General features: G+C 45.0%; 2 protein-coding genes across 2 annotated transcripts; one reads left to right on the top strand and one right to left on the bottom strand.

Moving 5' to 3' along the window:
• The first annotated feature begins 19910 nt into the window (after positions 1-19910).
• Positions 19911-21978, top strand: LOC131811812 (cytochrome c oxidase subunit 6A1, mitochondrial). The gene is made up of 3 exons (XM_059140674.1): positions 19911-20068; positions 20218-20360; positions 21707-21978. The coding sequence occupies exons 1-3, from the start codon at positions 19960-19962 to the stop codon at positions 21788-21790; spliced, it is 336 nt and encodes a 111-aa protein (XP_058996657.1). The 5' UTR covers positions 19911-19959; the 3' UTR covers positions 21791-21978.
• Positions 21979-23788: 1810 nt separating this feature from the next.
• On the bottom strand, positions 23789-25872 carry TRIAP1 (TP53 regulated inhibitor of apoptosis 1). The gene is made up of 2 exons (XM_059140677.1): positions 25726-25872; positions 23789-24759 (listed from the first exon to the last, which is right to left on the bottom strand). Exons 1-2 carry the CDS (start codon positions 25870-25872, stop codon positions 24676-24678), a joined length of 231 nt encoding a protein of 76 aa, XP_058996660.1. The 3' UTR covers positions 23789-24675.
• Between the last annotated feature and the right edge of the window lie 40 nt (positions 25873-25912).

The following is a 25912-nucleotide window of genomic DNA, read 5'->3' as shown; positions in this document are numbered from 1 at the left end:
TTCGGGTTCTCCGTAGTAGGGCCCTTGTCTGTTTGGCTCATCTCTGTGCCTCCCAGTGCCTGGAACACCACTGGTGGAATATCCGATGAACTAATGATTTATTAGTTCTGGTCTGAGGTTCAAAACTGTTTCATGCTGGTGTTGGCTGAAGCTGGGGGAGGGTCCGAAGCAGCAGAAGTGGACCAGGGTACTGAACCAGGAAATGCTGGTGCAGCAGCGATTAGTTGAAAGTTTTGACTTCTAGAGAACCTAGAAACCAATCCTGCCATGACTCCTGCAGAAAATTCAAGTCTTCTCCTGCACGGGGCAGGGGTGTGGGAGGAGAACAGCTGGACTCTGGAGGGCAGGTGGTTTGGAGGGGTGGGGGCTGGTCCTGGGACCTGCCAATCTGCCTGCATCTGTTGGGACAGAGGTTGGGTTGGGACACATGGGGCACATGGATGTGGTCAGCTTCTAGCTCTTCTTCTTAGCTGTCCTTCAGCCTCACCAAGCCTCAGTCTCCACATCTGGGTAGTGGGGAGAGTATAATTATACCTACTTCAACAAGTTTATTAGAAAGGCAAAAGGATAGAATGAGGTCAAAGTGTTTGCTTTCGTGTAGCTGCTCAGAAACATTTAAAAACATCTCACAACATTTCTTGTTTCTCTCAAATGTTTTGACCCCTAATTAGAGCCACTCCTTGTGAACATCTAATGATAACATCAGCTCTTCCTAATGTTGAGTTCCTGCTGTGGGTCAGGCACAGTACTTTGCATTTTACATGTATTATCTCACTTAATCTTCACAATCTCTTTGTGAGGTAGTTTTGTTATCATTCTTATCCTCCAGGGAGGAAACGGCTCGGAGAGGTGCAGTGACTTGTCTGAGATCACACAGCATCCAAATGATAAGCCTGGGAGGGGAAACATCTGTTCACTTGAGGGAGCACCGGAATCTCCTGAAGGGCTTGTTCAAACACAGATTGCTGAGCCCCACCCCTGAATTTCTGATGCGGCAGGTCCGGGGTGGAGCTAGAGAATTTGCATTTCTAAAAAGTTCCCAGGTGATGTTGCTGCTTCGGTCCTGTAGCGCACTTTGAGAACCACTGCTTAATACCAGGATCTCTCCACTGTCATTATCCCACTCCGGCATGTTATGTCACGTCCAGCCTATCCTATTACAATGGGCTAGATTCAAAGAATTTGAAGTCTAGTATATTCACCCAGCACTTGGCATATGTGACTGTATATTCTTAATTAGCTTAAAAAAAAAAAAAAAACGCTTTCACCCATTTTAAAGGTGCAAAAATAAAAAACCACTAAAAAATATAAGAAGGAAGGGCAGAATCTGCTTTGGTCTTGCAAATTACTCAGAGAATGACTTTTCATTATAGGAGGTGGTATAGTAGAAGCTTTCTGGATTAACTAGCTCACTGGATTAAGAACTCCCTGAAGCTGACTCCCCAGATTAACCAACACGCATCTTGCCTCCTGCAAAACCCAGAACGATGTCATGTCCACAGCGGCTGGAGGACTCATTCCTAGTATGATCAGCCAGTAACCCCTCCTGATAACTTAGCGACGTGACTGTGAGCCTCCCAAGAGTCAGCTTGGTTAGTTCTTCTGTCAGTTACTCTTGTTACTAAATCATGTCATTGTATGTGACAAATTGATAATATGGAAGTTGGAAAAGAAAACTTGTTTCCATAAACCCAGTCGAATGCTCTGGAAAGATTCTTTAAAAGTTAGTTGGTACGTGTCATTATGCAATTGTCCAGACCTATAGAGCGCACTACCCTGAGAATGCAGCCTAATGTAAACTCTGGACTTTGGGTGATGATGTATCTGTCAATGTGGGCTCATCAGTTCCAATAAATGTATTTTTGATAGCAGGAGAGGCTATGCATGGGCTGGGATGGGGAGCGTATGAGACATCTCTGTATCTTTTGCTAATAATTGCTGTAAATTAAACCTTCTCTCCAAACCAAAATCAATAAGGGAAAAAAGATGAGAAATAAGAAAAGAAAGAAGCAAAGCCCCAGCCTGATCCACTATGGTTATACAGGATGACCAAAAAATAAAATTTTGTCATAAGACACTGATTGTAGGGGAAGTTAGTTGGGTCAGGTGTGGTGTAGACAATGAGAGACTCTAGGATGGGGTTGGAGGTGGAATTCTAAAAATCTGGACAACGAGGGCCTTCAGATCTACATGAACTCTTAAGAAGCTCAGGGGAGTGGTTCCCGTAAGAAGGATGTGGGAAAACTCCAACCAGCTGGCTCAGATCAGGCTCAAAGACAAGACTTTGGACCTACATCAAAAGACCGGCGAATGAATATATAGCAATAGATTTTTACATTAAAATAGAATATTTAAGGGTTGTAAGTATTACTTTTACCATTTCCTGTTTCGATGGGCTTTTTCAATAAACTTACCAACCACTCATCTGATCAGATTACATAAGAGCTCCTACTACAGAATATTTTATTTGGGGAAAAAAAAAAAGAGGAAGGGGGTTTTGTAGTTCTTAATTATTTATTGATTTCTATTTCATCTCTCTCCAGCCAGTAATATCTAATATTGGCACAGCACTTTACAGTCTATAAAACACTTACAAGGGGCGCCTGGGTGGCTCAGTGGGTTAAAGCCTCTGCCTTCGGCTTGGGTCATAACCCCAGGGTCCTGGGATTGAGCCCCGCATTGGGCTCTCTCAACGGGGCGTTCCCCCCTCTCTCTGCCTGCTTCTCTGCCTACTTGTGATCTCTGTCTGTCAAATAAATAAATAAAATCTTAAAAAAAAAAATAAAACACTTACAAGTCCTATCTATCTCTCACAACTACTCTGGGCTGCAGACGTTATTACCCCCTTTCTACAGGTGGGGAAAAGGAGGTTTGGAGAAGGGAAATAAAGGCTTCAAAGTAAAACAGGGCTTTCAACCTGGGGCAAGAATTTAGACTTAATCTAAGTGCCTAACTTACCCCTAGGGCATTGCATGAACAAAGGAATCAGAATACAAGTACTGAGCTTTTAACAATTGAGGCCAAGAGGCCTCCAGGTGTGAGGTAGGGGTTAAGGAATAGAGACTGTGTCTGGTTCACCTCTGGATCCTGGCACATAGAAGGCCTTCCGGGAAATGTTCAGTGCTTGGTCGAAGAAATGAAGAGTGAATAAATGAATGAACAAACAAATGAATGAAGAAACTTGGAGCAAAGCCCCTTCTCTCTCTCTGGTGTCAGTCTCTCCATCTTTAACTTAGAAGTTAGGGTTCTCTTAGGAAATGTGAACAGACACAATTGTGTCCTCTATTTCTGAATGTTCATAGAACACCCTTCTGGACCCTCGCTATAGATTGCCTGGGGAAGGAGAGGAATCCATGGAAACTGGAGCAGGAAGCTCTTGAATTGGAGGATCTGAGAACGCTTCTAGCTCTGATGCTAAAAGTTGTAATGATGGGGCGCCTAGGGGGCGGGGGCGGTTGAGCAGCTGACTCTTGGTTTTGGCTCAGTCATGATCTTAGGGTCCTGAGATCCGCCCTGCATACGGCTCTGTGCTCAGCGTGGGAGTCTGCTTGTCCCTCGCTCTCCCTCTTTGCCCCTCACCCCCACCCCAGTTCATTTTCTCCTTCTCTCTCTCATATAAATCAATAAAATATTTTTTAAAGATTTCATTTATTTATTTGACAGAGATCACAAGTAGGCAGAGAGGCAGGCAGAGAGAGAGGAGGAAGCAGGCTCCCTGCCGAGCAGAGAGGCCGATATGGGGCTCCATCCCAGGACCCTGGGATCATGACCTGAGCCAAAGGTGGAGACCTTAACCCACCAAGCCACCCAGGTGCCCCAATAAATAAAATATTTTTAAAAAATAGTTGTAATGATAACAGCACCCATAATAATAGGATCCAGAAGATTTTGGACACCACCTCTGTGCCAGGCACTGTGCTAAGAACTTTACCTCATTTCATCTCTCCAAAACTCTGTGAGGCAAGTATGATTGTTATTAATATTACCATCTCTGTTCTGCAGATGAAGACACTGAGGCTTAGAGAGCAAATAAGTTGCTCATGTTGCAAGTCAAGTCAAGAAGAAGCATCCTTAGTTCCCAATTTAGCCCTGTGGACACGAGTCTCAACACTTTCCCACCCCTGTTCCAGCAGAGTATAAACCTATGACCTTCATGTGGCTGTTTCAAGGTCAAACTCAAGTTGCTGTATCTGGAGAAGGTATTGTAAGGCTGGTAGCCATTCATTCATTCAAGCGTTCATTCAACCATCATGTATGAACACCTCTTATGTGCCAGGCTCAGACTGGCTCTTGGGGGTTCACGAAGATGACGGTCCCCCGCCCTCAAGCATGCAATTGTTTATTGCATGATTCCTCTGATGACCCTCACACCAGAATCACTGTGTGAGTGGTTACAAGGCAAATTCTCAGGCCCCACTCCAGTCTCTGGAATCACTCTCTGAGGTTGGAGCCTGGGAATCTGCATCTTACTAGCTCCCCCAGGGGAGTCCTAGATGCTGAGGTGTGGGAACCCTTGGGTGGAGGGCGGGGCGACCTAGATAAGCAAACAAGTGATCATTGCACAGAGAAGTTTTCTATACAGATTGTGGGGGTTGCCAGGGAAGGCTTCTTGGAGGAGGTGGTCTTTAAGATGAAATCTGAGGAGTGAGTAGGAGTGAACCATCCAAGAGGAAGGAATTAAAGAGCAATGAAGAAGCCTTCTCTGCCTTTAGGGAGGCCACCACAGTCAGGAAAACCTGGAGAAAAAGATAGAACCTAGCAGAAGGATGAGACCAGGCGCCTGGGGGAAGAGGCAGCTGGCTTAGCCTGAGGTGATCAGAAGGACTTTGCAGAGGAAATGACTGCTTTCCAATGCTTTCTCAGATAGAAGCATCTGCTTCATCCCATTCTGGAGGAAGAAAATGGGCGTGGAAGGGAATCCGGCTGGTCAGCAGGGCGGGGGGGTGCTGGTGTGGTCTCCCAGGACTTTGGAGGTTTCTCTTATCAGCCTAATGGTGGGCGGAAACCGATCATCCTTTAATTTGGATGCTGTTTTCACCTCCATTGTTAATGCTAAGCCTTTGTTTGTTTGAACTAAGGCCTTCTATCTAGAGTCATAGCACCCAGCAGCAAGCGGTGATATTTGAATAAGTCGAGGAGAATTCCTTTGTAAAGGGCTCCGGAGCACACCTGCTCCTTGGATCGCTCTATTACAGAGCAATTGCGGGATCTTGTCCCAGCTGGAATGACTCTTGTGGTCCCCACTGATAACTCGTATTGAGGTGGGAGATAGGATCCTGGAGCGGGCTAGCCTGGGTTCCAATCTGCCCTGGGCCACTTTCTAGTTACTTGTCCTGGGACACATGTTACTTGACTTTCCAAGACTTCAATTTCCTCCTCTGGCAGAGGAGGCTAATAATAATACCTACAATCTCCAAAGAGATTTGTTTGTTCGTTTGTGGATTTCTGCGGATTTTGTTTTGCTATGTTTTTAAAGAATAGACTGACTTTTTCTACAAAATGCTAGGAAGAGTGTTTAACACATAGCAGGACCACAGAAAATGTTGGGTGTTAGCATTCAGGCACCAGGAACAGCACAAAGTGTTGGAGACACAACAACAACAAACAAATTAAATGCCTTCAAAGAACTCACACTCTAGGGGTGCCTGGGTGGCTCAGTTCGTTAAGCGCCTGGCTTGGGCTCAGGTTGTGATCCCAGGGTCCTAGGTTTGAGTCCCACGTCTGGCTCCCTGCTCAGTGGGGGTCTGCTCCCCCCCCCATCCCTCTCTCCGCTCACGTTCTCTCTCACACATAAATAAGTAAAATCTTAAAAAAAAAAAAAAAAGAACTCACATTCTAATGGAAGAGAGATGAAGAACAAACCAAACTAAAAAACAAAACAAAACAAACAAACAGAGGTTATGCTTCTCCCTCTGCCTCTGCCTTCCACTCTGTCTGCCTGTGCTCGCTCTCACTCTCTCTCTCTCTGACAAATAAATAAATAAAATCTTTAAAAAAAAAAAAAAAACAGAGGTTATGAATTGTGCTACTAAAGAAAGTGATGCTTGGGACACCTGGGTAGAGACTGGGCCTCCAACTCTTGGTTCTACCTGATGTCTTGATCTCAGGATAGTGAGCTGATCCCTGTATCAGGTTCTGCACTCAGCGTGGAGTCTGACTGAGGCTTTTCCTCCCCCTCTGCCCCTTCCCCCCCAAATAAAGAAATAAATCTTTTTTTTTTAAATTTTATTTAAAGATTTTTATTTATTTATTTGACAGAGAGATTACAAGTAGGCAGAGAGGCAGGCAGAGAGAGAGAGGAGGAAGCAGGCTCCCTGCGGAGCAGAGAGCCCGATGTGGGACTCGATCCCAGGACCCTGAGATCATGACCTGAGCCGAAGGCAGCGGCTTAACCCACTGAGCCACCCAGCCGCCCCAAGAAATAAATCTTTTTTAAAAAAATTGGGGCACCTGGGTGACTCAGTGGGTTGAAGCCTCTGCCTTCGGCTCAGGTCGTGATCCTGGGGTTCTGGGATCGAGCTCCACATCGGGCTCTCTGCTTGGTGGGGAGCCTGCTTCCCCCTCTTTCTCTGCCTGCCTCTCTGCCTACTTGTGATCTCTGTCAAATAAACAAATAAAATATTTCTTTTTAAAAATGATACCTGTGGGACGCCTGGGTGGCTCAGTTGGTTAAGCAGCTGCCTTCAGCTCAGGTCATGATCCCAGAGTCCTGGGATGGAGTCCCATATCAGGCTCCTTGCTCAACAGGGAGCCTGCTTCTCCCTCTACCTGCCGCTCTCCCTGCTTGTGCTCTCCCTCTCTCTCTCTCTCAGGCAAATAAATAAATAAAATCTTTAAAAAATAAAAATAAATGACATTTGCATGGCTCCTGGCTGGCCCAGTCAGAAAAGCTTGTGGCTCTTGATTTCAGTATCATGAGTCTGAGACTGGGTGTACAGATTATTTTTTTTTAAAGATTTTATTTATTTATTTGAGAGAGAGCAAACACACATGCAAGCACAAACGGGGGAGTTGCAGATGTAGATGGAGAAGCAAGCTCCCCTGGGAGCAGGAAGCCTGAGGGGCTTGATTCCTGGAACACGGGATCATGACCTGAGCTGAAAGCAGACTCTTTCCCGACGGAGTCACCCAGGTACCCTGGATGTAGAGATTATTTAATAAATAAACTTTAAAAAAATATTTTAAAAAATGATCCTTGCGATAAAGACAAGTATCACCTTTTCACCTTTGGAGAAAGTGATCAGATAAGATCTCTCCTGGAAGGGGAGGCACACTACATGACAACCGGAGGGAGAGGGTTCCAGGCAGAGGGCCCAGCAATGGCAAAGGCCCTGAAGTGGGAATGAGGTTGGCTTGTTCAAGGATCAGAAATTGTGACACAGGAAGTGATGAAGGCAAGATATGAACCTGGGTTCAGTTTGACCAGGAATTTCATCACGTGTTTTAATTGCACCAATTTGCAGCAGGGTTCAAGTTCATTTGATGTTCTCAAACTTGAATGGAGACCTAGAGTCTGACTGAAGTGTCAGAGTGGCCTTCATCACAGGTGAGGTTTAAATAGACCTCCTCTCCCATCAGAGCCATTTGTGCCAATGTCTGCCAACTTCAATACGGATAATGTATAATGTCAGTAACGATGCTGTGTGCTTAACCAGGGAGGAGATGGGGCATAGGAATTAAGGGGAGGAACTGACGATGGGCAGGCCAGGTTCTCTTCTCTTCCTCTCCTGCAAAGTCTACAAATAGAAACATGGTTAAAGGTGCCATTTAAATCAAAGGATAACTCTATAGGGTGGGTCCACAGGGGACTTTTACATTCTAATTTACTCCTGTCTGAAGTTTTACAACAGGCATATTTTCTTTTGTCATTAGAAGAACAACAAGAGCAAAATAATAATAAAAATTTTCAAGGTAAAAAAAAATGTTTTTTTTAAAGAAGAATTAGTAGGGACGCCTGGGTGGCTCAGTTGGTTAAGCAGCTGCCTTCGGCTCAGGTCATGATCCCAGCGTCCTGGGATCGAGTCCCGCATCGGGCTCCTTGCTCAGCAGGGAGCCTGCTTCTCCCTCTGCCTCTGCCTGCCACTCTGTCTGCCTGTGCTCACTCTCTCTCCCTCTGATAAATAAATAAAATCTTTAAAAAATAATAAAAATAAAAAAAATAAAGAAGAATTAGTATTTGTTAGTGTACTACCTGTCACAGGAGACACAGACATGGGGGTGTGGAGATTACCTGGGTGGAGTTTAGGCTCTAGCCCTACAGTGCTGAATATTGTCAGATAAAAACAGAAGATATGTTATATTGCTTGATAGAGTCTCAAAGTTGTGTCAAAAAAAATTTTTTTTAAAGATTTTATTTATTTATTCGACAGAGAGAGACACAGCAAGAGAGGGAACACAAGCAGGGGGAGTGGGAGAGGGAAAAACCAGCCTCCTGCCGAGCAAGGATCACCACCCCAGTCGAAGGCAGAAGTTTAGCAATTGAGCCAGCCAGGTTCCCTAGTTGCGTCAAAATTTAAAGAAGCAGAATTTGGGGGCACCTGGGTGGTTTAGTCTGTTGAGTGTCTGACTGTTGATTTCAGCTTAATTCATGATCTCAGGGTCCTGGGATGGAGTCCCGCATAGGGTTCTCCATTCAGCTGGGAGTCTGTTTCTCCATCTGCCCTTACCCCTGCTCATGCTCTCTCTCTCTCAAATAAATAAATAAAATCTTCTTAAAAATAAAGAAGCAGAATCACCTTCTTTTAAAAAATATTGACTGTGGGGCACCAGGATGGCTCAGTGGGTTAAAGCCTCTGCCTTCGGCTGGGGTCGTGATCCCAGGGTCCTGGGATCGAGCCCCACATTGGGCTCTCTGCTAGGCAGGGAGCCTGCTTCCTCATCCCTCTCTCTCTCTCTCTCTCTCTCTCTGCCTGCCTCTCTGCCTACTTGTGATTTCTGTCTGCCAAATAAGCAAATAAAATAAAATTTAAAAAGAAACATAAAGAATTTTTAAAAATAAAAAATATTGACTAAGCAGTGTGTTTGGTGTTGGGATATAAGAGTGAGCAAAGCAGACAAGGTCCCTGCTGTCACGGAGCTCCCAAGTTACTTAGACATTAGGGAGCTGAGGAGCAGAAGGAGCACTCCTGGCAGAGGGAACAGCATGAACAAAGCCCCTGAGGTTGGAAATAAAAATAGAAACAGAAACAGAAAGAAGGCTAGCTCAGGGGATGTGTCCTTGGTGAAAATAGTGGAGAGAAGCAGTAATTCTATCCTTCAGGATGGTGGAGGTCAGAATAAGGGATTTGTCTAAGGGAACAGGAAGCCATTGAAGGGTTGTGAAGCCATTGAAGAATTGTGCTTTAGAAGGGTCACCCAAGGGAGAGAGAACAGTGGCCATAACTAAAGCAGAGATGGAGAAGATGAGAGACATTTTCTTCTTTTTTAGCATGGAGCTTGAACTCCATGTGGGGCTTGAACTCACAACCTTGAGATTGAGACCTGAGCTGAGATCAAGAGTCAGATGCTTGGGGCGCCTGGGTGGCTCAGTGGGTTAAAGCCTCTGCCTTCAGCTCAGGTCATGGTCCCAGGGTCCTGGGATCGAGCCCCGAGTTGGGCTCCCTGCTCAGCAGGGAGCCTACTTCCTTTCCTCTCTCTGCCTGCCTCTCTGTCTACCTGTAATCTCTGTCAAATAAATAAATAAAATATTAAAAAAAAAAAAAGAGTCAGATGCTTAACTGACTAAGCCACCCAGTTGCCCCAGGAGAGACATTTCTAAGGTAAAATCCAGTTGGTGGTTGACCAGATGCAGGGATGAAGGGGAAGAAGACAACGAGAAAGACCCATCCCTAGTTTGTTAGTGTGGGGACTGCATGGATGGTAGTGCTGTTCTCAGGCCACCTAACCACTGACAAGAGATGCCTGAAATTGATAATCTAGCAGGAGAGCCAGACAGGGAGACAACCATCCATCACACACAGGATAATGAAATGTGCAAGAAGAGAGATGGTGGTAGGGCCTCTGGGGGCAAAGAGGGAGGGGAGATGGGTTCTGACTGGGGAGCCTCAAAGGGCAGAGAGATCACAACAGTTGGAACAGTTGGAGAGAAGCTGGAGACAGGAGGCTGGGAAGATGACACATGATATAGAGCTTGGAGAAGACCTACGTGGTTGAGACATAAAGTGCCTAGAGGTTCTCCCAGGAGGCCATACCTCTGGCCGTCCCAAGAGTCAGTGAGGAGGACTCATACTTAGTTCTAGAAAAGGACTTGGTCCTTCCTGTGTTTTAGAAACTCAGTGGTGAGTGTGTAAGAGGTAGTCATCTACACACAGAATATCTTGGGAAGATTCATTAGAAATCTCTAGTACGGTGACCTTTTTTGCAATAAGACTGTGGTTGGAGGACAGGGATGGGAGGTGATTTTTTGTTTGTTTATTTATTTATTTATTTATTTTCTTTATTTTTATTTTTTGGTGATTTGAACTATGTAGATGTATTACCTATTCGATACTCCAATACTTAGATAATTATTAAGAAAAAAAGCAGGTAGGGGCGCCTGGGTGGCTCAGTGGGTTAAAGCCTCTGCCTTCAGCTCAGGTCATGATCCCAGGTGGGATCGAGCCCCAGAGTTGGGCTCTCTGCTCCGCGGGGAGCCTGCTTCCCTTCCTCTCTCTCTGCCTGCCTCTCTGCCTACTTGGGATCTCTGTCTGTCAAATGAATAAATAAAATCTTTAAAAAAAAAAAAGAAAAGAAAAAAGCAGGTACTGGGGGCATCTGGCTGGCTCTGTCAGTGGGGTGTGTGACTTTTTTTTTTTTTTTAAGATTTTATTTATTTATTTGACAGACAGAGATCCCAAGTAGGCAGAGAGGCAGGCAGAGAGAGGAGGGCAAGCAGGCTTCCTGCTGAGCAGAGAGCCTGATCTGGGGCTTGATCCCAGGACCCTGGGGTCATGACATGAGCCGAAGGCAGAGGCTTTAACCCACTGAGCCTACCAGGTGCCCCTTAAACAGTTGTTTTTTATTTTCTTTAAAGGTTTTATTTATATATTTGATAGACAAGCGATCATAAGTAGGCAGAGAGGCAAGCAGGGAGAGAGAGGAGGAGAGGAGGCATGTGACTCTTAATCTCCAGGTCATGAGTTCAAACCCCACGCTAGATGTAGAGTGTAAAAAAAAAAAAAAAAAAGACTGGAGTCAGAGAGCTGTGCATTGCATCTTGCCTCTTTCAAAGCTTATCTCTAGTTGTGTCAATTTTTGCTTCTCCAAGGCCCAGTTTCCTCATCTTTAAAATGAGAATAATAGTACTTTTTACTTCATGGGTTGTTGGAAAAATTAAATGAGATAATATATGTAGAATGCCTGTACTGCAGTAAGGGTAGGGTAGATAGATGCTATTAATATTAATAATTTAATGTTAAGTTAGATGGGCACACACCCCCTCCAAGGATAATCTCAGCTTGACACACAGGGGAGGGTCAAGGGAAGAGATTTGGAATCAAACACAGCTGAGTTCCGTCTCACTAAGTGAGGACTACCTCTCTAAGCCACAAGGGCCCTCCTCTGCAAATGAAGATGCCAACACACCTTCCACCTAAGATCAAAGAGCTACTGGGTGGGGACGGTTATTCAATGCCAAGTGCAGTGCCCTGTGAGTTATGAGTAAGGAAGGCGAAGATTTTCAGGATGATCTTTCTTTCTCTCTCTCTCTCCCGCCACCCACACCTCCACCTCCAATCCAGGGGGCCTGTCAAGTCTCTCCTGTCTGCCTCCCACTCAGGGGTGAGTTGGAGGTGGGGACATTCTCCAGGAAGTGGAGTTTTCTCTTTTTTGTTCCAATCCAAGGAAGATGCAGGAAAAATTTCAGAGGCAAGGCACTGAGGAGGAGTCCTGAGGCCCAAGTCGGGCTCCCTCTATCCCTCTCGCAGGTTCCACCTCCCATTCTCCTTCAGGGATCCGGAGGTCGGACAGCCACGTTGAAGGTCGCAGACACTACTGTTCTCCGTCCAGACTTGTGGGCGGTGCCCGCACATGCGGAGCCTGCCACCCACAGGGAGAGAGCGGTACTGCAGGCGCGGGTCCCAGAGACACCCCCAACGAGTCCTTGCGTCAATGTTTGTTCAGCGTCTTTCCTGTGCGAGGCGAAGGGGTCTCTGTCCTCATGGGGCTTATGGTCTCATGGGAAGAATAGCAGCAACTTCATAATCTGCTTTTTGGTGAAAGCCGTGTTTTGTTTTGTTTTTTTTTTAATTCTTTTTGAGATTTATTTATTTTAAAGAGAGACCATGAATTGCGGGAGCAGATGGAGAGGGAGACAGAATGTCAAGCAGACTCCACGTTGAGCTCAGAGCCAGAGGTGGAGGCTCAATCCCATGACCATGAGATCAGGATCGGAACCTATACCAAGAGTTGGGCTTTTAACCGACTGCATCACCTAGGCGCCCCTGAAAAGCCCTTGTTCTTATAACACAAGTGATATACATTCATTGCAGTAAATTTCAAAAGAAAATTAATGCCGAGACATTACTTCTGTTAACATGTGAGTATAGTCTTTACAGTATTTCTTGGTACATTTTATAAAAAGTGGAAACATGCATTTCATAACATTCTGTAGCCTGCTTTGTTGTGTTTAACAGCTTTATTGAGATATATTTCACATAACATACACCAGCCTTGCTTTTAACTTAACAGTGGAAGGTTAATAAGAATGCAGTGCAAATTGCTATTTGTTGAACAAGGTGCTGAGATTTTTCACGCACATCATCACATTCAGTCCTCCCCAAAACTGTAGGACGTAGGCACTAGTATCTTCCTCCTTCTGAGATGAAGAAACTGAGACATAGAAAAGGAAAGTGAGACGCACCTGGCTGGCTCAGTCAGTGGAGCATGCAATTCTTTTTTTTTTTTTTTTTTTAAGATTTTATTTATTTATTTGACAGAGAGAAATCACAAGTAGGCAGAGAGGCAGGCAGAGGAGGAAGCAGGCTCCCTGCTGAGCAGAGAGCCCGATGCGGAACTCGATCCCAGGACCCTGAGATCATGACCTGAGCCAAAGGCAGCGGCTTAACCACTGAGCCACCCAGGTGCCCCGGAGCATGCAATTCTTGATGAGGTTGTGAGATCGAGCCCCATGCTGGACATAGAGAGCTCACACACAAGCAGGGGGAGGGCCAGAGGGAGAAGGAGAAGCAGACTCCCTGCTGAGCTGAGAGCGGATCCCAGGACCCCAGGATCATGATCTGAGCCGAAGACAGATGCTTAACTGACTGAGCCATCCAGGTGCCCCAATAACATGAGTTCTTAACTATTTTGTTATGCCTGCTCTGTGCTGTATGGAATTCAGAAGAATCAGGGGGGGAAAGGGGAGAGGCTGTCCTGGAGCTCAGAGTGTAAATGAGGGCGTAGAATGTTCTTCATACACAGTACAGTGAGCTTAAACATCACTGAGGGACCACAACAGGGAGCCCTGATTTACTCAGGAAAGGTTGCCTGTAGGAGAGGACTGGGTGTGTGTGTGGATGGACAACAGGGTGGGAAGAGCACTTCTAGCCAGGAGGGGCCAGCCTCAGAGAAGCTTCAGGTGCAGACATGTGTATGAGCACAAACAGGGACCAGTAGGGGGAAATAATTGAGTCCCAAGTTCTATGGGAATAAAGAGATGGATGACACCTGTGGTCTGCTCACCAAAAACTACTCAGAGGGGTGGGGGAGCCATGGAAATAAATAATAGTTACCTTCACTGTGCACATCCCACATTCCATTTAACTATCACGTTTAACTTCACAACAGATTGTCAAGATTGCCAGTTGTTGGCCTCTTTATAAATGAAGAAAGGAGTATCAGAGAAATAAGTGCCTTGCTGTAGGTCCCTGAGTAGGGAGGGCTAGGGCCAAGAGAGTCAACTGAGGAGGCTCAGGGTCTGAATCTGGTGCTCTAACTGGCAAGCTACACTATTCTGCCTGCCCTAACTGCCCCCAAAGAAACAGACTTTCACAGCCAGCCCCCTGCGCAAACCTTCAGGTGTATTACAGCCAGGGATCTTTGTAAATTGCAAAGCTGATCATCTCTCTCCTAGCTTAAAACCAAGCCTTCTCGGTACCCTTCAGATAAAATCTTAACTCAGTACCACCTGCAGGACTCTTTAAGTTCTTGCTCCTTCCATGCCTTCACACCTCCAGCCTTAAGGCACTGTTTGGAATTCCAGATATAGTACCCTTATCTTTTCTCTCTGCCTGGAAAACTCTTTTTTATCTCCCTCCCAATTCAAATTTGTCCCTGACTCATTTATATTTATTTGGGAAGGAGCCATGACGTAGATGTCACCTCCTACAGAAAGACTTCCTGTATTGCCCCTCTATAATCCAGGCCGTTATGCTCTGCTTCCAAGACCTTTTACACCTCCTCTTAATTATGGCAATAATAATAATAGTTTACAATTTTTGAGCATTCCACTTTGTGCTAACATTACTTGAGTTGTTGAAGCAGTATCACACAGTAATTAAACATGCAAGTTTAAAAAAATATTTTATTTATTTATTTGACAGAGATCACAAGTAGGCAGAGAGGCAGGCAGAGAGAGAGAGAGGAGGAAGCAGGCTCCCCGCTGAGCAGAGAGCCCGATGTGGGGCTTGATCCCAGGACCCCGCAATCATGACCTGACCAAAGGCTTTAACCCACTGAGCCACCCAGGCACCCCTAAACATGCAAGTTTTAAGACCAGATTTTCTGGATTTGAATCCTGGCTCAGTCACTTTCACACTCAGCTGTGAAATTTAGGCAAATGGCTTAATCTCCCATTGTACCTCAGTTGCCTCTTCTGTAAAATGGGGATAAGAATAGCACCTATCTTATAGGACTGTTGTAGCTGTGAAGGGCCCAGGACATGCTAAGTGGGTTTTTTAAAAATATATATTTTTAAAGATTTATTTATTTCACACACACACACACACACACACACAGCACAAGCAGGGGGAATTGGAGAGAGAGAAGCAGACTCCCTGCTGAGCAAGGAGCCCAATGTGGGACTTGATCCCAGGACCTGAGCCGAGGGCAGACACTTGACCGACGGAGCCACCCAGGCACCCTGACGGTAAGTGCTTAATGAATGTTAGCTAATAACTTTTATTCTGTTAAGTCCTTGTAATGACTCTAATTCACAGGTGGAAAATCTAAGAGGTAACTTGACTTCCCCTTGATTACACAGGTAAGGAACAGACCTGGGACTTGAACTTGACACCAAGGTGCATGCTATACTGCACTGCCTCCCATTGTAGAACCCGTCACACGGGTTGTAATAACTGTTTATTTGTCAGTCTCTCCCTCTAGACTGGGTGTTCCATTGAGGATCATTTCTGCCACCCCAGTCCAGGGACACAGTTGATTCCCTAATTAAAGGAGCTAATGGGACGCCTGGGTGGCTCAGTGGGTTAAGCCGCTGCCTTCGGCTCAGGTCATGAACTCGGGGTCCTGGGATCAAGTCCAGCATTGGGCTCTCTGCTCAGCAGGGAGCCTGTTTTTCTCTCTCTCTCTCTGCCTGCCTCTCCATCTACTTGTGATTTCTCTCTGTCAAAATAAATACATAACATCTTTAAAAAAAAAAAAAAAAGGAGCTAATGATGCTGAACAGCTCAGATAAGTTATTCAGAGGTTGGAGGTGCTGGTCGTAACACCCTGGCTTCCCCTGCAGTAGGCTTTGAAAAAAGTTTCAGTGTCTGTTCCTAGGATTAGTCTGTTAGCAGACAAATATTTATTAGTCCAGGAATTAGTGCTCTTATTGGGAAAAGGCACATTAGGAATAGCAAGCAGTACCTAGATAAGCTTTCCCCTAAGCAAGCCCTGTCCTTGGCAGGAAGCCTCCCCCAGTCTTAACAACCATGCCTCCCCTCATCAGCTGCCCCTAGTATTGCGATGTCCACCTGCCAGCTCCCTGTTTCAAGGAAATAGAGCACCAGAGACCTTAGTGGCTTCAGCATGAGCATAAACATCGCCAGCTGCCAGAGAGGATGACGTCAAATCCAGGCCTGGCTGGCCGTGGCCTTGGGGAGGCTCCCTGCACAGAGAGGCTTGGTGCTGGGGGTCACTGTGAGAGGCAGCACAAGCTGGCAACTGCCACCTCAGTACCCTGAGGACACATTTGATGGTTCTGTCCATTCTCAAGGACCCCACGACTTGAAATATTTTTCTTTCCAAAACCCACTGATGTCAGAAATCAGATAGCTATTCCTTTTCTTTTCAGAGCCTCAGATCGGCATGAACTTGACAAGGTGACCTCTTAGGCTTGGTATCATTCTACCTAAAGCAAACCCTGTATGGCTTTGAGGTTAAAAGAACTGGCTTGAGTCCCAGACTGTCTGGGTCTAAAGCACCTGTGTAAAGATTCTGACTGTGGTCAATTTCCTACACCTCCCAGAGTCTCAGTTTTCTTATATGAAATTGGGTAGAATAGTATCTGATTCACAGGATCTTGGTTGGGATTAATGTATATTCAGTGAATGCCTATTGTGTGCCAAGTGTGGGGTTCATACCAGTGAACAAAACAGTCCGTGCCCCCTGGTGTTTGGTGAAGGAAAGCAGACAATAAACCAATAAATATTTAATACAACAGATGGTGGTAAGTGCTATGAAGATAGATAAGGCACAGTAAGGAGGATAGAGTGTCAGGGTAGGGAGGAGTTATTTCACTTCTGGGTGGTCTGGGAAGGACTTTCTGAACAGAGGACTTCTGAGCAGACTCCTGAGGGAAATGAGGATGCAATTCATGGGGCCATCCGGAGAAAACTCTTCCAGGTAGAGAAATGAGCAAGTGCAACAGTCCTGAGGCAGGAACATGGGTGGACCGTCCAAGGAAAGTCAAGAAGGCCAATGTAGCTGGAGTGAAATGGGCAAGGGGGCAGGGAGAAAGGATGATGTGAGAGAGGTGACTGGGGGCACCTCCTAGGTAACTAGGGACTCTCCTAGGGTGACTAGGGACTGAGTGGACAACTCAGTACCCTACTCTAAGAACTTTGATATTTACTCTGAGTGAGATGGGAACCATAGGAGGATTTTGAGCCAAAATAGATGATCTGACAGATTTTATTTACTTAAGATTTACTTATTTATTTACTTGACACAGAGAGAGACAATGAGAGAGGGGATACAAGTAGGGGGAGTGGGAGAGGGAGAAGCAGGTTTCCTGTCAAGCAGGGATCCCGATGCGGGACTTGATCCCAGGACCCTGGGACCATGACCTGAGCTGAAGGCAGACACTCAATGACTGAGCCACCTAGGCGCCCCAATCTGACAGATTTTAAAGGATCCTTCTGACTGGCATGTAGAAAATGGACTGGAGGGGAACCAGGTAGCAGGAAGACCAGTCAGAAGGCTGTTATTGTTGTCCAGGAGAGAGATGAGAACACCTTTGATCAAAACCTTTGATCAAAATGGTAGCACCAGGCAGTAGAAAATGGTCAGATTCTGGATGTGCCTGAAGGAAGAGCTGGCAGGATTTGGCTGATGGATTGGATATAAAGTGTATGTGTATGTGTGTTTGTGTGTGTGTGTACATGAGAGAGAGAGAGTGAGTGTTGAGTCAAAGATGACTCCAAAGTGTTTAACTTGAGGAATGAAATAGTCACTTAGTGAGGTGGGGAAGACAGTTTGTATGAAGTGCTCACCATGGATGTGGGCACAAAATAAATAAATGCCCAATAAATATTAGATATTCTTTGTGTTTTTGATTTTGGTGTCCCGAGCTATCCAAACTCAGTCACCTGAGGTTCTGGGAATGATGAACATACCCGAGAAAAACACCATAAGCATCATGCTTAATATGTTTGCTGTGAGCCAAGCACATGATAGAATGTTTACTTAGCAGTACCACCCTACAAAGTGTACAAAAGGCCTATGAGAAAATGAGTATCTGTAGAGTTTTTAATATATTTCAGACATTTTTCATTGATTCCTTTCCCCACCACTAGAATGTGAGTTACATGAGAGACATCTTACACCTACTGTGTACTACCACACATGCCTGGAACATAGCAGGCACCTTGGTTAATATTTATGGAATGAAAATCTCATGATTATAGATGGAGGCTGAGTAACATCCGAAGGTGGAGCTGGGTTCTGATAAATATTTATTTGATAGAGGGATGAATAAATGGGTATTAGATTCTCATTTTGGAGAAGAGGAACTAGGTGGTGGCAGACCAAAGAACTGAACCCAGGATATCCTGATCCTTGAGTGTGGACCCTTTCCATGGCCACACTGTGGAGCTTCATAATGTGGCCCTTTGGCTGTGTTTGAGGACGCCTAGGAATTTGATGATCCTGATGATCCTGACAGCATACTATGTAAAAAAGCCCTGGCTACTAAGAGAAAGAGCGAGCTAATGCGAGATCAGATTGTGATGCTCTAGTAACATGATCCTAAATTTTTTTTAAAAGATTTTATTTATTTATTTGACAGAGAGAGATCACAGGTAGGTAGAGAGGCTGGCAGAGAGAGAGAGAGAGAGGGAAGCAGGCTCCCCGCTGAGCAGAGAGCCCGATATGGGACTCGATCCCAGGACCCTGAGATCATGACCTGAGCCGAAGGCGGTGGCTTAACCCACTGAGCCACTCAGGCGCCCCCTCTCTTATGAATTTTTTGGGGGCTTCAAAAAACCCTCAAATTTATTCTCTCAGAGTTCTGGAGGCTAGAAGTCCAAAATCAAGGTGTTAGCAGGACCATGTTCCCTCTGAATGGCCTCTAGCTTGTCTTGTGGCCACATCACTCCAATCTCTACCTCAGTCATAACATTGCCTTCTCCTCTATTATTATTATTAATTTAAAAAATTTTTAAAGATTTTATTTATTTGAGAGACAGTACAAGCAAGGGGGAGGGGTTGAAGGAGAAGGAGAAGCAGACTCCCTGCTGAGCTGGGATCCAGGTGCGGAACTCAATCCCAGGAAGCTGGGATCATGACCTGAGCCAGAGGCAGAGGCTTAAACGACTAAGCCACCCAAGCGCCCCCATATTTTATTATTAAAACTATTTTTAGATGAGAAGAAAGACAAAAGAACTGGGGGAAGAGGACTGAAGAGACAAAACATGCTAATTTTTGTTTCCAGAATTTCAAGAGAAGGCTAACGTGACGAAAAAAGCCGAAAGTTAAAGATGTTGAGGCAGGGGCGCCTGGGTGGCTCAGTGGGTTAAGCCTCTGCCTTCGGCTCAGGCCATGATCGAGCCCCGCGTCGGGCTCTCTGCTCAGCGGGGAGCTTGCTTCTCCTTTTCTTTCTGTCTGCTTCTCTGCCTAGTTGTGATCTCTGTTTGTCAAATAAAATCTTTAAAAAATAATTAAAAAAAAGATGTTGAGGCAGGATTAATATCCAGATCTTCTGGTACCAATTCCAGGGCTCCTTCTGGTTCCCGTTGTTTTCATTCATTCATTCACTCACTCATTCATTTGTACCGAGTACCTGCTCCGTGCCAGGTACAATTCCAGACTCTGGGAATGGTGCTGTCGGAAACGCCAGCATCAAAGATTTTATATTCTAGTAGGGGAGGCAGACATAATAATGATGACGATTATTACGTCAAGTGCAAAGAAAAACAGCGTCACAGAACGGGGAGGAATGGCATTTTAGATGGGGTGTTCTGAGCTCAGAACTTCCAGTTAGTTGCTGTCCGCGGACTCCAACGGAGACAGCACTTCCGAAGGCCAGCTTGCCCCGCCCCAATAAACCTCTCTTTCGCGCTTAGCCTCGCCTAGCCGCACCGGGGTGGGGACTGTGCGGAGAGGGGCGTGCACACGGTGGGTGGAGAGCGCATGCTCCCTCGAGATGCGTGGCTCTGGGGATTTTAACTAGAACTCCGACCGTCTGGAGGAGAGTACGCACGCTCCTCGCCTTAAGGCGAGTGGGAAGGATCCGCCCAGTAGGAGTTTGCTTTTGAGGTTGTGGTCCCGCCCCCAGCCCAATTTCTACTTCCGCTTCCGGCGCTGAGGCTGTCCAGCTTGAAAATGGCGGCGGCGACGTCTCCTCTGTTGCGGTTGTCTGGGCTGCTAGGTCGGTCCGGGGCACAGCTGGGGCGGCCCATGTCCAGTGGCGCCCACGGCGAGGAGGGCTCAGGTACTGGAGCTGCGGTTCGCGGGGCGGGCCTCAGTCCCACTCGAGCGAGGCGGGGCAGGACTGTGACCTTGGCTTGAGGTCTTGGGGGAGGCGGGGTGAGACCCGGACGGGGTCCCCATCAGGCCTGAGCGGTTGTGCCTCCTTTGCAGCACGCATGTGGAAGGCTCTCACCTACTTCGTAGCGCTCCCCGGCGTGGCTGTGAGCATGCTGAATGTCTTCCTGAAGTCGCAACATGGAGAGCATGAGAGACCCGAGTTCGTCGCCTACCCTCATCTCCGCATCAGGTCCAAGGTAGGCCTTTGTAGCCTCTTCCAGCATCAATTCCCGTTTTATTACAAATGCCTAGTCTAAGTTCTTCATTCTCTAAAATCGTGCGAAATTTTTCATTTAATTTTTACAAATTTTTATTTTCTCCGGTTTTATGGAAATGTAACAGACTTGGGGGGAGTCACATCTGTTTTCTTTTTCAAGGTCATACAGTAAGTGCCCTTCAGATTTCTTTTTTTTTTTTTTCCTGACCCATCCGCCCTCTGCCTTCTCCTACTCTTCTGAAAAGGTTGTCCCTTGTATGAGACTTAGGAGATTTGGGAATCTCCCTTAGAGCGGCAAAATCTGAAGGTGATTCACCCTTCTATGACCTGGGCATCTGACAGGTACTAGCTGCATGATGAAGAGACTAAAAGCTTCTCCTGTTCCTACCTCTGCTAGTTATTTTCACAACTGTTTTATCCTTTGCTATTGGTGTAGATGTAATCATTTGTTTTTCATTGCTTTTTGTAAGTATTCTTAACAAGATGCCCTGCTGGCTCTTTAATAACTATAACATCATTTAGCCAAGATAGGACTGGCCTTAACAGAAACTTAAGCTAGATTCTTAGATTCAGAAAGAATTTTTGAGTCTGAGCCCCACTCCCACCCTTGTACAAAGATGCAGAAGCCACTTAATCATAGTTTTTAACCTCAGTACTATTGACATTTGGGTCTGCATAATTCTTGTTGTGGCAAGGGGCTATCCTAGGAGTCCTAGGATATTTAACAGCATCCTTGACCTTTACCCACTGGATGCCCTCTCCCAGATGTCTCTAAATATTGCCCCATGTCCTTGGAGGGGCAAAATCATCCGGGTTTGGAAACCACTGCCCTAGAGCAATGTTTTTTCAAAGGCAGCATACAAAAAATTGAGGGTAGGTTGCAGTTTCCAATCCAGAGGTTTGTTTTAGATCTGGAACGAAGCCCAAATCTACATTTAAATAAGCATCTTCTCTTGTTTACCTCTACCATACATATAGGATGATGTGAAGATTACACTTCCACAAACACTGCAGTGCCAGAGAGAGGCTTATGAATAATGAACTTGAGTTTGCCTTTCCTGTTGTCTACTTTAAAAGCTCTCCTGAAAGTTAAAAGAGCTCCCATAAATTATGGGAAGGCTGAAATACCCCACTAGTTAAAGGACTAATTATCATTTTTGTTTTTGACAGAGATCACAAGTAGGCAGAGAAGCAGGCAGAGAGAGAGGAGGAGTATCATTTTGTTTTTATGTATAGTCTGTCACTTACCGATATCTGAAGCAGTTCATGGCAGTGCTGTTCTGAATTCTTTTCTGGAATTGCCTAATTGACATCTTCACTCCACAGCCCTTTCCCTGGGGAGATGGTAATCATACTCTATTCCATAACTCTCACGTGAATCCACTTCCAACCGGCTATGAAGATGAATAGAACCTGGACCACCACCCAATGGGGACCACAGCACTGGTTTGGACCATGGCTCTCCACACGGACCAGAAAAGTCTATGGGACCATAAGCTCACCTTCCTTACTTGTATCAAATGACCAGTATACTGATCTTCCATCCCTTTGCTTGTGGCAGGAGATGGCTTAAATAAATAACTTAGATTGGTCAATGATCTGAGAGTTGCATTTTTTGGTGTTTTTCCTCCGAAATCAGCATTATTTTTGTTTCTGTAATGAAGGTTTAGGGCTCCTGTGTACAGGCCTCTGGATCACAGTGTTTGTAACAGTCTTGTCCTTGGTTTCTTATACCTGGGGTAGGTAAAGCAAAGCAACCGTAAGTGGAACTAATTTAAGTATCAAGATTGGGTCCTGACAGACTTTGGGTGGCAAAGATACTGAGTGGCCAGTAGAATGAGTGGCAGTTTACATCTCAAAGAGGTATCTTTTAATTCTCCAGAGGAAATGCTTAGTCTTTGTCCTGGCTTTCTCTTATTCCATTCCACCAGCATTTGCTGAAGAATATTCCCTGTAGTCAGATAATTGTCTCCACAAGTGTCAAGTTCTCATCTTGGGGTCATCTCTTAGCACCTTGAAGACTGGAAGGGTCAGAAACTTTTGGAGAAATAAAGGCAGTATGGGGAGTCCTGGGTGGTTCAGTCGATGAAAGGTCTGCTTTCGGCTCAGGTCATGATACCAGAGTCCAGCATCAGTCTCCCTGCTCAGCTGGGAGTGCTTCTCCCTCTGCCTGCTCTTCTCCCTGCTTGTGTGTTCTCTCTGACAAATAAACAAAATCTTGAAAAAAATAAAGGCAGTTTTACACATTTTTGCATATAGCATTAGCTTTATTTGTTTCTAGAATTAAAACCTCTCCATAGCATTAAGAATTAGGGAGAAATAATAATAACAGTAACAAAGTTACCCTTACAGAGCATTTAACTTCTCAAAATTGAAAGTCCTTGAAGTAGCTGAGATAGATGAAGTCACTATAAAGTCAAAATAGAATGAAGAACAATTGGGCGCCTGGGTGGCTTAGTTGGTTAAGTGTCTGATTTTTTATTGTGGCTGAGGTCATGATTGCAAGGTGGTGAGATTGAGACCTGCATCAGGCCCCATGCTGTGTGGAGCCTCCCTAGATTCTCTGTCTTCTCTCCCTCTTTATTATTCCCTCAGTAGCAGTTACAATGAAAGAACATGGTTGGCTTGGCTCAACCAGACAGTTTTTGTAATAAGATTCAAGAAGCTACCAGGTTTTGGCATTGCATAGTACTTAAAGTATACTGGTACTGCAAAGGTGAGGCATATGGAAACACAGGGTGTGAAAGCCTTTTATAGTAAGGGAGAAAAGGATCCCTGCTATCTTTTCCATTTTGTGATCTAACCACAGCCTGTGCTTGTGCTTCCAAGTCTCCATAGAACCGTTTTACTTTGCTGAGTCTGAGTTCAGGACTTGACTTTGGCTTGCTGCCTGGCCTCCCTCAGCTGGACTTCAAGTAACTTTTATAATTCTTGTATAATAGACCATAACCAGTCAAAACATAAATGCAGAATGTATTGAAATGACATTCAGGACTAGTCATGTTAAATATGAAGCAGTCACATAAACTGGAGCGAGGCTAATACAATTTCTACTTTCTGTAAGTTGTTTCATACTATATTGGGTATATATAATTGAACCAGATTACTCAAGACCGGCAATTTTGGTGACTACTTGACATTTCAAAGTGTGTTAAGTGCTCACCTGATCCTGACATTTTGTGTGCAGGTACAGAAGCATATTAAGTTGTGTAACTTATTGTGGAAATAAATTTTAGAAATCAGTGAGGTTTCTCATTGTTTTAGCACACTATTGACCTTAGATAAATTTTCACTTTTTCTTCACCTTTAAATTATAAAACAAAACTCTCCAGTGTACATATGGGATATGTGAGGTTGAAGTATAATACTTGTTCTGTAAAGTGCACTGAGTTCTCCAGGGGCAAATAATGAAACTAAGTATTACAATTTATTCCATCTTCATGATTACAGACCTTATAGGGCAGGGTGGGTACACAAAGCAAATAGGACAAATTTCTCCCATTTAACGAGATGCAGCATTTTGGCAGTTTTATGATAATACAGGATGGCTTAATTAATTGACTTGGGCTAAAAGCTGGCAAAAGCAAATCTTGGCAATTTAAGATCTTCCTTCATTGTTATTCCAACAATCTTCATTCCTAAACTACACTAGGAGTTCCGAAATGGTGTGTACTGTAACATTCTTCAAGCTTTCACATCTTAATCAGAAATCTGACATCTCTTAAGGCAGGGAACTCTTAAAGCTGTCTTCCTTTTGGCTAACTCAGTCCACGAGCAATCTTAAAAGTTATTATAAAAGTAAAATCGTGCTCCCAAGCATTGATTAAAACCGTTGTGCTGGGATCCCTTTTCAGAGCCTTAGCTCCCTGAGAGGAAAGAGAGATCCTAACAAATTGCTTCCATGAATAATAACCCTAGTACAATGTACCTAATGTCCTTCCCAGCAAAACTCAAGAAGTCAGGCAACCCTGATCATCCTGACAAGTTTATCAGTATTTACATAAAAAAAGGATATTTAAAGCTGATCCCAGACCAAGTATCGCAACCATAATCCTAAGCAATCATTCAGTTTAAGCACATGGAGTTCATGTACGATGCCAGAGCAAGTGAGAAATCTCAAAGCAAAGAGTGATGGTTCATCATCTTTTACAAGTGAGGAAATCAATGAGGAAAGAAGACTACTGCCTCCTAAACTCCTCATCAAATCCGTGGCTATTTTCACAACCTTAATTGACGAAATCCAGTGTCCTCAATTTCCTGATTGGAGGAGTCTATTTTCAAGGGGACTGTCAAGGTCAAGAAGAGCTTTCAGGCTTTTCTTTGCTATGGCCCATAAATTCCAGTCCTTCAATGGGAATCTCCTTCTCCTTTATTGCTTTCTGATGGAGGAGAAAACACATGACACAGGTCTGTAAGAAGCTTGAGGACCAAACTTTGTAAATATGATGGTGCAAAAGTAAATCACATGGGACCAAGAGAACACCCAACCATGATTAAAGACCTGTACTTTTTTTTTTAACCCGAGTGCTATTATGGAGAAATTAGATGTAAGACCAGAGAGCGACTGGAAAGGAGTTGTGAGGAACCATCAACGTTTCAGATGTGGAATTTAAAAAGTATCTCCACTCCGTTATGACAGACAACAAAATTCAAATCTGAGTTCCAGGACAGCGGCTATGTGACTTTGGGCAAGCCTCACTTTCCTGTCTATAAATGGGATAAAGATAGCAACTTGCAACTACCCTGAGGATCATTTAAGTTGACTAACTGGGAATGTTGTGCCCACTGAGGTTCTTAAAATCCAAAGCAGTTTCACATTCACTGAACTAGAATGAAAATTTCCTAGCGGGTTGAGAGATTTAACAGGCCAAAGAAGGAATTACAACAACAAAATGAGATCCTCATGTCTAACAGGCCAGATTCTAACACCCCTCTTCAACCCCCAACACTAATAGTGAAATAGCGCACCACCGCAAAAATCAAGGAAACGATTCTGGAGAACATGAACTAATAATCACTTCGTATTTGGGGAACATTCCATGTATAAAATACGAACAACTATGCGCACTTTGCGAGTTTAGGACGAGCACCAAATGAACCAAAGAATATCCCTGTGCTCTGTAATGTAACACACATTGTAAAAATATTTAACTTTGTCATTCAGAGAGATACCGGGCGGCCTTGGTGGTGATAATGGGGAGAGAGCTCCTGCTACTGTTCTTACTGAAGCTTTTCTTCACCGTTCCCATCCCAACCTCCGCGAATTACTACCCGTGTGGCCGGGGACACCGCAGAGATAATCAGGGGGGTAGACACGAAAGGGCTCTGGCCACCTAAGGGCTCACCTGAACACACTGCTGATAGCGCTTGAAGAGGTCGGTGCACGGGTCTCCGGAGCCGTCCCCCTTGAGGAACTTCTCGGCAAACCAGCGATTGAAGCACTGGTCGTACTCGCGCTTCATGTCGGTGCAGGCCTCCCCTACGCTATTCATGGCGGCGGCGGCAGTAGCGGCGCGCTCTGATGTCGTCACT

Source organism: Mustela lutreola, chromosome 11 (assembly GCF_030435805.1).
Source record: "Mustela lutreola isolate mMusLut2 chromosome 11, mMusLut2.pri, whole genome shotgun sequence".
NCBI lineage: Eukaryota > Metazoa > Chordata > Mammalia > Carnivora > Mustelidae > Mustela > Mustela lutreola.
The sequence above is the reverse complement of the archived record's forward strand: the minus strand, read 5'-3'. Positions and strand labels throughout refer to the sequence as shown.